This window comes from Neolamprologus multifasciatus, chromosome 23, assembly GCF_963576455.1.
Source record: "Neolamprologus multifasciatus chromosome 23, fNeoMul1.2, whole genome shotgun sequence".
Classification (NCBI taxonomy): domain Eukaryota; kingdom Metazoa; phylum Chordata; class Actinopteri; order Cichliformes; family Cichlidae; genus Neolamprologus; species Neolamprologus multifasciatus.
This window is the reverse complement of record NC_140460.1, coordinates 13,242,534-13,255,534: the sequence shown is the minus strand read 5'-3', so window position 1 is coordinate 13,255,534 and position 13,001 is coordinate 13,242,534. Positions and strand designations below refer to the sequence as shown.

Genomic DNA, 13,001 nt, shown 5'->3' with positions numbered 1-13,001 from the left:
CAGTTTCACCTTTTTACTACACAGACAAAGGAATCAGCAGTGAGGAGACACGATGAGCTTCCCGCAGCACACAGCAATGTGGCGGCCCTGCCATCGCTTCTGCCATCGATGAAACAACTACTGACAAATTTCGTGACATTAAGGAGTCAAATGGGTCCTGGCTGTGAATCCTGTCACTGGGCTCAGCGCTAATGTGCTAAATGCCGGCATGTAACTGGAGCAGCCTGAGGAGTTCACAGTTAGGACTGGGCCTGCTGGCCACAGATATGTGCAGTGACAAGTTAACATCAGCATGGCCAAAGACGTCAAAAACGTCGTTTTTTTAAAGATTCTGTTGGTTTTGTGGTACATCACATTATCATTAAAACCATTTGTGCATTTGTGGGTGTTTTTCTGTCAGGAGAGCGTGTATTTTTTTTTTTAAAGTATCATCATAATAGGTCATCATAATAAAACAAACTTAATACAACTAAAATAATAAATATTATCCTCTCTGGCTCTTAAATACAGACCTTAAGAAGCTGCCAGGGGCTTGGCTGTGATCAAGAAATCCATCATCTTTCCGTCACCAGGCTTCGCTTGCTCTAACAGTGGCTAATCTTAATCTCGCTAAGTGGTCACAAAGGTGGTTATCAACTGCATAAGTCGATACCGGGTTTCCTAATGTGGCGATAAGCACGTTCGCATGAAAGACGTGGTGTTCTGACTGATCAGTAGGTACCTGTTGATCTCTTCTCTCAAACACAAGCTGCTCCAGAGCAGAACAGGGGTCCAGCACAAGTTACAGTGGTTATTTACACCAGTAAGAAGTGAACCATATTCACAACAGTGAAAACACCTACTCCTGCTTACTACACCAGACCTCTGGCGTTCTGTAGTTATGCTGTACCACTTTCTGTTTTCAGTTTGTGTTTCATTTCCTGTGACTTCTGTGCTCCCTGGTTACTGTTAGTTGGTGTTTTAGTATTAGTTGTTTATCTTTTGGTTACTTCCTGTTTTACTTTGTAAGCTCAGTCTCACCGGTGTCTCATTCCCGTTTTACTTCCTTTTTTTTTTCTTTTGCTGGATTCCCTCCCTTATGTTTCCTTGTGTTCTATTGCTGGGTTTCCCCTTTTTTATTTTATTTTTTTTCAGACCAAGTCAGTTTTTTTGCCTTCACTGAATAGACTCCTTTTGTTTCTTACCTGCCTGCCTCTGCATTGCCACACCAAATATACAACACCACTGTAGCTGTTTGTTCACCAGTACAGAGGTTATCTGACAAATTCATATCGCAGACAGACCGGTTTGAAACACCACACACGCACACACATACACATAAAATAAGAAAAAAAAAAGGGGAAGTTTAACATCTAAAAAGGACTGGAACACACGCACTCTGACCTCAAACATAACTGTCTAGGGAGTGGTCACGCCATGCCCCTAAAGATAACCTTTTTATGGTTTACATGCTGTCTGAGCTGTATGCTGGACCCTGATAAAACATCCATCTGAAAGGTATGCGAGCCCTCTGTGACGCTTCAGAACCGCTATACAGGAACATGATGCAACCAACTGACTTTTTACACACTTCCTGTAATGAAAATAGTCCTTACTTGTTTGAGCACTTCTGCCTGTTGTTGTGCCAAAGCTGGGATAAAAAGAGCCTGAAGCAAATAATAACTTCCTCAAAAAAAACAAAAAACACTTCAGTCACATTCGACTGCATGAAAGAATCCTGCCTGCTTCTAACAGCTGCTGCAGGCTAGGAAACCAATGCCACTGTGGTTTGCTCTGCTAGACTCGACTCATCCTAGAACATGTGGCCAGAAAAGCACTCAGGGTGACACAGACAGAGAGGTTCCTTTGATGATCAACGGCACAGATATTTGTGGATCATCACACGCAAAAAAAAAAAAAAAAAACATTATCTGCATCACTTCAAGGTGTGGTCAACTCCATCAGCTTGTGATGATGCTTACACTTCATCGCTGGTTGGTAAATGACTTTACTACATGACACAATAGAGCCACTGAAGGAATGCATGAAAAATAAAATCGGAATTCTCTCAAAAAAGAAGGAAATAGAAATAACAGAACATTTTCCTAGTTTATTTAGAGTAAATATATGACTTTAATCTTAAGAAAGAAGACAAAAAATGGCAAATTTATAAGACAGAAATGCTTTCAAGCAGGAAAATAAATTTGCCCTTTTTAACCACAATCTCATTTTTTTGTATAATTTTACCCCCTAAATGATCTTAACATGCTGTCACAGCAGCCGCATTGAAGCAGTAAAACTTGTTTTGCTTTAACACAATACACTTTGCGTTTGCTTGTTGTCCAGGCAAGTTAATGTAGAAGCACACAGTTTAAATATACAACTACAACATTTTATTGAATTCATGCTAGTATAAAAAAGGGAGGATTTCTCATACCTTTGTTGATGATATAAACTAAAATCGATGTCAGACTCTCCCTGCAAGCACAACACAAACATACAGTAAGAATTAATCACAATATCAAAAACCAGGGGATTAATTTGGTAGTTTAGCCTCTTCTTGCTATGTGAAGGTCTGTTACAATACCATTTTAATGGCCTTACCTGTAAAAGGTTGCCCTCGCCAAAATGTAGAACTTCTAGTATTGTGTCTGACTGAATGAATGCTGCAAAGAGAAAAATAGGAAGATCAGAGAGAAACACATTTTTACACTACATAAAACAAAGCTAAAAGGGGTAAATGTTCAATAAATAAAATCATAGCATACTGATGTGTGTGAGCTGCTGATTGGGTTACCAAAACCAACTAACGCTTCATTTGCATGGCAAAGCGCCTTTTTGAAATCCCTGAAAAGGTACAGACTGATTTATGGACTGGAGATGGCAGCAGCTGCCAATTGCTGTCGAATTTAACAAAATAAAAACTAAGTTCACAATATCATTAAATAAACCTTTCTGATAGTGGCTCCCCATAAACAAGTCAGTCAGTCCTTCCCTGCTGTAGATAATATTACCACTAGATAATAAGATAAACTTCCTGTATGAACTTTAATCTTGTGTACTGAACTAGAGACAAGAGAAAGTTCAGCCTTCAGATCTGTGCTCCTTTTCTGCTTCACGTGCGGTGAAAGAAGGATCTAATCCAAAGCTACTTTCACCAGAAGGAATCCCGGCTAGGTGATGAGCCTGATCTCAAATATACCATAGTAGAAAAGCAGCTCATTCATTAGCTAAGAGATCAGATCAAAACCGGATTTTTGAGTGGGTGTGAAAGTGATCTGGTTGCAGTTTTTTAACTTAAATGTGTTTTTCAGCTCTGAAATTTGAAAACTTTCATTAAGTATATAAAAAAATGTAGAAAAGGAAACAAAACAAATCAAAAAATACAAAACATCTGAATTAAGAGTGTAGAGAGGGAACAGCCTCACCCCAGTCTCCAGCTAAAATGTGCTTCAATACTGGATTTACCTGACCAACCCAATAAACCCAGCTATCTTATTTTACTTTCTTAGTTTGATTCTCAACTCCAATTTTCATTCAGATTTCATTAACTAAAACATTCTTTCACACTTTTTTTTGTGTTTAAGTTTAGTTTGAGTTAGGTGTACAGGTTTTGCCACCAACAGTCTCGGGAAGTGGGGTGTACCGGGGGGCAGTGCCAAAGTATGTGGTACAACCAATGTGTTCCAGTTGTGTTAGCCAGCCACGGAGAGAGCGAAGTTCTAACATTCAAAGAGCTAAAGAGCTGAGCGTTAAAAATAATGCCATGTCCACTGCAGCCACCAGATTTGTTTTTGTTTTCTTTAACGTTTTTTTTTTCTGTGCTTCTCCCACTCTGGTGAACTTCACTGTTAGTCTTGTCTCTGATCTGGCACATTCATCAACCAATCAGCATATGAACGATGCGCAGCGCCACACACATTGAGCGATATGTAGTTGGGATTTTGGAGGACTACACCAGAGCATTTTTCTCCAAAGGCTCTCTGTAAAGCATTGAAAAAAAATACATACGCAAACAGACACAACTGCGGGAGCAAAACCTGAGCATAACCCAGGTCTCAATCACTGCTGTGAACACAGAGCAACTCTGCACGTCTGTTTCAGGGTGTTATATAAATGCCAGGGTGGGGTTAAGTGAAGTGAATCCTCAGCAACCACCATTATCGACATGGTTTTAAAAGGCCGGATGTCCCTTCCATCTGCAGAGCTTTAAATTTTGCCTTAAACTTAACAGATCTCACAAGTTGTGCTACAAGATCGACCTTTTTCTGTGTTCACAGCTCACTGTCGGCAAGCGTAATTGTTACGTTAAACTAACTGCTACATTTAATAACACCCTGCAAGCTACAATGTATGTTTTAAATTCGAATATCTGAGCAGAATCGGGGGATCTAAGCAGTTAAGAAACATTTCACAACTTCATTGAGCTGATGAGACAGAGCCAACATCAGGCTGAGCAGAGGTGTGAAAAAGCTATACTTCCTGCTGTACATCACGAAAAAAAGCTAACAAATAATGAAAGTCTCAAGCTCTGAATACACGTCTGCACAAAATTAAACCGAATCACTCAGATGTCCTGCATCCTTTAAGTCCTAAATAAAAAATGTTAAGCTCAATCCCATCTCTACAGCAGAGTAAAACCAACCTCAGCTCAGTATGCCGTGCTCACTGTCTGTTAAAATTATATGTCTTTACAGTGGCTTGAAAAAGGGGTGGATGTCGCCATTTGACTGGCAGGAATAGCACCGGCAACACCTCTGTGGGTGTTTCATTATACAGTGTCACCAGTCTGTGGTCCACAAGGATGATGTGGCATTGGTAGAGATGCAAAACTCCATGGCATCAGATTTTTACATGAAACTCCACCGCTTTAGCTCTCGGCGTCCTGAGCTTACGAGTTTGTCAGGAGATCTTGAAATCGTCTCAGAATGGACACCCGGAGAAACAAGCAGTGAAACTGGTACGAGAGTGAAAAGTACTTTGCAGGCAGACATGCTGATAATGTTTCCACGTAGAGGACGCCAGTCTTTAAAAAATAAAAATAAAAACTACAACACTTCTAAGCTATTTATGTAAATCTACATGCAAATTCTGTCTTATTTGCTGCACAGTGACACTAACGTGTCTGTCATAGCCACTGCCTCAACACCTCCAGATTACAGAACGATCAATGTCTGAATCGAGTAGATCAGTATGATAAGAGAACATGAAAGCGAGCAGCTGTCGAGTATTTTTTTTTTCCTCTCTCAACTTTCTTACCTAAAACAGTCACGATAGAAAGATAACTTCTTAGCGTTTAACTTTAGCTACAAAGCTCTCGTTGTTTTTCTTGTGCTGTTATTCAATCGTGTCCGTTTCTCTCGCCCTAGGAGCTCAAACTCGCTGCTGTTTAGTTCAGCTCCAGCTAAGGTGAACAAAGGGTTAGGATTAGATCCATCCACACCAAAACAGCCTATTCAGCCTCATGGATGTTGTACAAAGTATGAAAAAAAAAAACTGGAGTAAAGACAGCAGTTACTCAAACTTTTCAACAAAATGCATTTCTATCTTTGGTTTGGAGATGCCAACATTATTCCAGAAGAAAGAAAATCATTCCTCAAGGTCACACTGTAGCTCACCTGATTGAGCAGGTGACTCATTTTCCAGAAGCTATTGCAAGGGCCGGGGTTCAAGTTTACCCCAGAGTTAAAGTCCCTGCATGGCATTACCCACTACTCTCCCTGCTTTCCTGTCTCTACTGATCTGTCATGCAAAACATTATCCTTAAAAATCATAATCCTAGATCTACACCGGGCGTTTGAATCAGAAAGAAAAATTTCACTGCCACTTTGTCTGTGGAACAAACAAAAAATGATCTAAAGGTAGGTAAAACTCAAAGGTTTCTGTGGATGACCCTGGGGAAGGACCATTATAAACCTATCCAGAGCTTAACTGTCCTAAAAGATGATGCTAAATAATCATGAATACTAAACAAAGGGTAAAATTATTACATTGTGAAGTTTTGTTTTTGATGCAACGCTCTCACTTTTGCTCCTGTTATAAATCAAATCACACCCTTTTCCCCCTCCCTAAAAATGCAAACTCACTGTTGAGTTTAGCTGAATAAAAGAGAGCGTTCAGTCAACAAGGTCGATGCAGAGGAAGTAAAACTCAACATTTCCTCTGTGAGGATTAATGAAATGGTCGCCTTTATCTCTGGATCACTTGTAGTCTTCAAATCCCGTACAGGATCTAACTCCCAGCTGGATGACCCTGAGCCCATCGCCACCCTCCGTTTTTCCTCTTCTTCTGTTGAATTATGTTTAAAGTTTGAGGAAATACTCGGTAAAAACTTGCATGATACTTATCAAGTTAATGAATAATCATAATGAAAAAAAAATTCGATTACAATATCTACCGAAATTGAGATTATAATATTGTCACGATCGAGCAGGCTTACTCCAATTTAAAAAAATTGTGATTGTGAGTCAGTTTGACCACAATAATGTTGTAGTGAACCTCTGATATGCGAACAGCCTAAATTTAATCAGCTGACTCAATTTGCACTGTTGGTAAAAAGCATGACAAGATGAAGTCAGACTCTAAGAGTTGCTAAATAACTCGTGAATTCATTCAAGTGCATTACTGGAGTGTGAGGCATTATTTTCAGGCAGCAAAAAATAATTAAGTGTTAGTTAATTAAAAGCCCCTATTTTTAATTAACTTCACACGCTTTGGTTTTTATAGAAATTCATTTTAGCTGAACTACAACTTTTAAAATTTTTAGGGTGAACAAATCCATTATTCCCCAGAGATTGTTGTCACAAATCAAAATCACAATATCAACTTAAAAATTGTGGATTATATTTGTTAATCTAATGCAGTACTGTGATTCTGAATCATTTTAACCAAAATAATGTTGTTAAAGGGCGAGCCTAAATCCAGTGCCGAGTGTGAAAACTGCAGTGAAGTCATTGAATAAGCAAAACAGCAACACAAATTATCTGTAAAATGTTTCACACGGGAAAACTTTTAGTATTTCTAGATTTCTCGACCTAGACGAGCTGAGTTGAATTACAAAGACGTTAAGTACTTGTATTATTTATTATAAAGAGTGTAATATACTGTAATATACAGAGGAGACTCGTGAATTTGGACAGAGATACAAAGCTCAACTGTCCCTGTGTGCCTTTTACACCCAATACATCATCCATGAACTACAAAAATAATAATATAACAAGTATCTGCCAGTTTTTAAAATAAGTGGTGTCTTTCGTTTGGGCTCGGGGAATGTTTTTCATAAAGCCTGAATATTAACATTACGCAATGTTTTTTTCTTGCTTGGTCCATGAACCACTGTGAGTCTGACACCTCTGCTCTGAGAGTTGCTCAACAAGTAACGCAATCACCTGAGTGCACTTCTTGTGAGGTCCAGGTTCATGTGGACTAATTCACAGGCACGTTTCGGGGCTGGCTCGGACCACCTTGGCCCTGGATGACAGCTGTGTGCCAGTCACAGTGACCTGACACGATCAGAAGATCGATAACAAGCGGCTGGAGCCCAATCAAACAAACAGTCGAGGCTTTTCCTCACTGAGCCCGGTATGAGGAAGTACTGCTGGGCAGCTTGTCCCCTACAACTCCCCTCTGTCTGTGCTTCAAGCTCACCCAGAGGCTCCTCTGAGCCAGCTCTCGGGCTAGCCGAGGCTGTAAACCCTGTCATATCTCACAGGTAAATTATTAGCCCAACTAAGCCATATAAGGAAAGGATGACAACATGACAACATGCTACAGACGAAGCTAAGGTCCAGAGTAAGGCCAAATACATTTGGCTAACTAACGGCAGTTCTTTGTCAGTTTAAACACAGCCTGCTCCCTGTTAGCGTTTAATAATAATTCAGCACTGCTGGGTCGCTGTTAGCACCGAGCTGGTGTAAAGTTGGCCCGCAAAGGTAGCGCTAACCACAGCACACACTTGGTGAGATGTCTGCGGAAGTTAGCTCCTGCTAAAGCTAAGTTCCAAACCTTGTTTATTCGCCCGCGTCGTGTGAATAAAAGCAATAAATAAGATCCTCAGGAGCCCCACGCAGGCAGCTCTCCGTTTCCTCCTCTGGCGACAGCTCTGGGCTCCGGCTTCAGTCGCCATGCTGCACGTCTTTCTGTTACGATAACAAACGAGCAAGTGTGCGGACATGCCCGTGTAAACCTCTGCTGCCTCTGTCAATCATAGCCGTGAAGAAAAAAAAAACTCCCGAGAGCAGCGGCGGCGGCTAACTACCAACAGGACGTCGGCCTCTCTCTGCTCCCGCTTCCTCTTCCGCTCCATGTGACGCGTCACCGGCAGCCACGGACAGCAAGCGGTCATTAAACAACCTTATCACCGGGATCAATAACAGGATCAAAGCCCAGCGGAGACCTTTCAGACAACACAAATTAAACGCTAGAACAGAATGACACCGTAAACTTATAAAACTAACTACACTTAAATTGAAAAACGAGGAATATTTGGTAACAGAATCTGTCATTTTTGGAATATATACTTTAAAGCTTTATTGATTCATTCATTCATTCATACTAGACAGGTTAGCCACTTTAACTGCCTCAATCAGAACATAACATGCAAACTCCACAAAGAAAGGACCAATGCTGACCTGAGCACCACCACAGCTCTCATTCTTCTCACTTTGGTCATATTTTACATATTGTTTGTGCAGAATATATATTTCTAATAGAAAACTGTCTTGAATTTTGGTCTTTATATATAGGGTGAGACAGAAGTGCTCAAAGCAAAGACAATGCTCCTCCAGAACATGCTGTCAGCTGCTTGAGAATCCCTCAGTGTCCGCTTAGACCTAGACCCAGATAAGTGGAAAAGGATGGATGGACTGTAGTTGAAAATGAGGTTGCTGCATATAGTCCTTCAACTTTTTTTTGTAAATGTAAATAAAAATTCAATTATTCTTGTGTTTACAAAGGAAATGAAAATAGTAATAATAGTAAACGCTGTCAGTCCTGTGTGTGTTTAAGTCGACTTTCTGTCATTCTCCTGCATTTTTGTCCTCTTTGTTAAAAACGTATGATTCTGAGGTTTTCCTTTGATCTTTCTTAACCACTTGAAATTAAGTTTATTGGAAAAAAAGAGACTTTTAATTGCCGTTTATGTGCTGTAATCATTTAAATTATAAAAAGAAAACTGGGTGCTAAAATTTTTCAGCTCTTGCTTGTAGACATGGACTGTGGACACGGATTGTCCTTAGCAGGAGTCCTTCAACATGCACAGCATACGATCTCTCTGCAAGAGGAACAAGAATATAATGTGATGTATAAAGGTGAAAATAATACCTTAGTTACTCTGGCTTCTGGGGTTTCTCTATTAAATGGTTCCAGTTTGCATCTCTGACTTGGGTGCAGTAATAAAATGTGTTCCTAAGCTGTAATGTTTGCATTACAGAATTATTATTCTTTCAGTGCTACAAATGACCAAAGTCACTTGTGTCAGACAAGTGTTTTAGACAAATGACATCTCCCCTAATTCTTTGCCATTTACATCAAGGAATTATTTCTAAGGCAAGTAATTCCTGAGCTTTACTATTTTTGTTTAAAGCGAAACACCTCAACCGATGTGACAAACAACACCAGTGTGTACACACTGAACTATGCTCGTACATGTGCTGTGATCTTCCTTTGGTCCAAACATTTTCAATAAAGCAGAAAAGCAGCAGTGAACATCCTCCAAATACTGGCTTCACAGAATTTACTTATATAGAAAAAACATTGCCTATAGATAAATGTAACTATGGAGTACAGAGGTTACTGATTGAAAGAGATAAATCCAGACAAGTGCTGACAGGTGCACAGTGAATCTTTTAGAGGTAAAAATGGAGATAACACAAGGTTGTGGAGCCTGAAGACTGCTGCTGCTGACACAACCTGCTCTGCTTGGTGCTCTTTAACCCTCTGATGTCCATGGATCAGTGTTTACTTTCACTTCACGCCTTGTCTATGGGTGTAAACAAATGTTCCTTGGAACCTTGACTGAATAAGAGAGTCTCTTGTACTGAAAAAAGCAGCGCTAGAGCTTTTACAGGACAGTGACTATCTGCAAAACCTATAGTAAGATAACACAAAGATTGGACTTGTTTCATTACGAGGACAAAGGTTGGTGATTTACTGCTGGTTGCAAAGCTTCTTGTTATCGTCAGTAATTTTACCCAGGGGATAAACTGTATTACTCATTCACACTATATGTAGCATCAAGTATTGATATGATGCACAAATCTGTGACACACAGATTTTTTAAGTTAGTTAGTGTTTGTATAGGTTTATTTGATTTATTATCAAGCAGTCTTTGTATATTTTTAAACCTGGTAAAAAAAAATTCAATAAAGTAATCAACAGTGTGTCTACAATTTGTTCATTTTTTAATATAAATGTGAGGTTCTAGAAGCATGTCTCAATGATGAATAAAGAAGTTATGATGCATTAGATGTTTTACTTGCTTGTGAAACATAAAAGAGGAACGTCTCCATGTTTTCCAGGCATTTCTGTAATATCTGAACTAGAACTACAAGTCACTAAAGGAGATCAGTTCCATTGTTAGTGAAACAGAGCAGCTGACATCTGTATTGAGGTAATAGTGCTGTGTCACTGACAAATAACCATCTACACGTGTCACCATGTGATGTGTGCCGATCCAAATGTCAGATGCCTGAAACAGAATATTCCTAGGAACGATGCAATTTAGTATCTGATAATCAAATCCAAAAACAGCAATCCAAAACAATAAAAATAAAAAGCCACAAAAAAATAAAAATAAAAAAATTCCAAAGTGGAACACGGGACTATATATACACAGTGGACTGATTACTCAAGAGAGGAAAAAAGTAAAACTGAAAAAGGACACAACAGAAGTCTGACCTTCAAAGTAAAACAACCAAAGGATAGAGAGCAACACTAACAGATACCTCCTCTCTCATTTCCTAGATTGCACACCGTGGACTTCTTGCCAACTCATCTTAAGCTTGATTTAGCCTTCTGCAGGAAATTCCTTTTATCCCTACACCGCAATCCTTTAATGTGATGTCAGTAAAGAGTCATTTGGCACATTTGTAATACAAAATATTTTTAACAGCTTAACTGTGATCTCTGATTTCAGATCTAACAGTGCTGATGACATTTTTTCTATTTAGGGTCACTCTGAATTCAATTCACAGCAGAGTGCAATGTGACAATATGTCACCTATTTCAATCACACTGAAACAGAGAAGCGCAGAAAGTTGGTTCATCTTACAGAACTGAAACAACATTTGAATAACAAAAGACTGCTGCTTAGTTGAGTCCTCCTTCTGCCTTGGCTTGTATATTCCAGCTTTCATACATTGTCGATAGAGAGAGGACAGAGAAATATCACCGTGAGAGAGATAACACAAACCAAAAACCAAAAACTGAAGGTCAGCATTACAGGAAAGATAATGAAATCGCAACAAAAACATCAACCGAGTTAAAAAAACAAAACAAAAGCAAACCTCCAACCAGTGAATGATGCAACAGTCTGCCACATTTACAATATATATAAATATTTTTTTTATGAGTGCATGATGTTTCAAACTGTTATCCTTGATCTTCAGGGGCTTTAAAGCAACTTTGCCCATGTCATGTCTTTAACACATCCAGAGGTAAAATTGTATGGAGTCATGGAATCACCCAGGCTTTAGATACATCATCCCGTTTTAAAGCAATGAACGTCTGTCCCAGGCAGCTCAGTCTCTGGGCAATATTTACTTGTAAGGTAACTGTATTGCATTTTGTATATTAATTTCATTTTCTTCTGCCTTTTTAAACATACTTTTACAAGTTTGTAGTTCAGTAAATGTCAGATAAGGGTAGCAACACTGACATTAACTTTGACTATGCAAACATTATGTAGGAGTAGGTAATGGATAGTAGGTGCTGATTTATAAATAACTTGACATGAAAAGCTTGAGCTTATAATATAAGTTATACTACAGTATGTTTCTAACTAACTAGGCAGCTCATTCGCTCTCTCTTCACAATACTTTCTTTAAAAATTTAACATGTTTCGGAATCAACTTGTTAAATGTGGTCAGTACAAATATGGCAGTAAGAAACAGTTTTAAGTAGTTCTATATAGCTTTAAATATCACTTTGACCTTAATACCAGTCTGCTGACCTTAAAAGACAGGTCAGAGGTCAAATGTAACATGATACTCTAAATGTTGACAATACTCATCACACTGGGGTGATCATGGCTGAAGAGTTGGGTGTTCGTCTTGTAATCGGAAGGTTGCGGGTTTGAGCCCCGGCTCGGACAGTCTTGGTCGTTGTGTCCTTGGGCAAGACACTTCACCTGCCGCCTATTGGTGATGGCCAGAGGGGCCGATGGCACAATATGGCAGCCTCGCTTCTGTCAGTCTGCCCCAGGGCAGCTGTGGCTACAACTGTAGCTTGCCTTCACCAGTGTATGAATGTGAGAGTGAATGAATAGTGGCATTGTAAAGCGCTTTGAGGGGTCCCGAAAAGCGCTATATAAATGCAATCCATTATTATTACAAGTAAGAATCATCAAAGTTATAAGGCTTTTTCTCAGACCCTAAAGACCTGGGTGGATGTAAGCCAAATGTTAATGAACTTTTAACATAACCCTACTCTGCACTCCTACAAGTCAGAATTCATTTAAAATGTTTCGAGCTATCGTGTTTAAAGACAGACTGGGGACACACATTCATGCATGCATGCAAAAGTTACCAAAAACGTCCTTTTTTTCAGGCACAGAAGCTGGTATTAGTGATTTTTCGAGGATTATTTATCATAAAAGTATGAACTATTAGGTAATTTATTATTTAATCAGCTTCTGGGTAGTTTAATTTCATAGAGTTAGAGCATTTTGGCTGTGCTGATTCAGTTACGTTCTTGTTAGTGGCCATGATTTGACGGATGAAACTCTTCTGGAGGTATTCTTTGCAGCAGGGCTGACACATGGGGAAAAACACTGTCACAACTTCCTTCTATAGAGCTCCAATATT

At 39.3% G+C, this 13,001-nt stretch overlaps 1 protein-coding gene across 1 annotated transcript in view; it reads right to left on the bottom strand.

Moving 5' to 3' along the window:
* tmem131 (transmembrane protein 131) overlaps positions 1-8,294 on the bottom strand; it is a 34,358-nt gene extending 26,064 nt beyond the window's left edge. The window contains 3 exon segments of the mRNA XM_085150153.1: positions 2,417-2,457; positions 2,584-2,645; positions 7,984-8,294. Of these exon segments, the coding sequence (XP_085006279.1) occupies positions 2,417-2,457; positions 2,584-2,645; positions 7,984-8,152 (272 nt within the window). The 5' untranslated portion in view covers positions 8,153-8,294.
* Between the last annotated feature and the right edge of the window lie 4,707 nt (positions 8,295-13,001).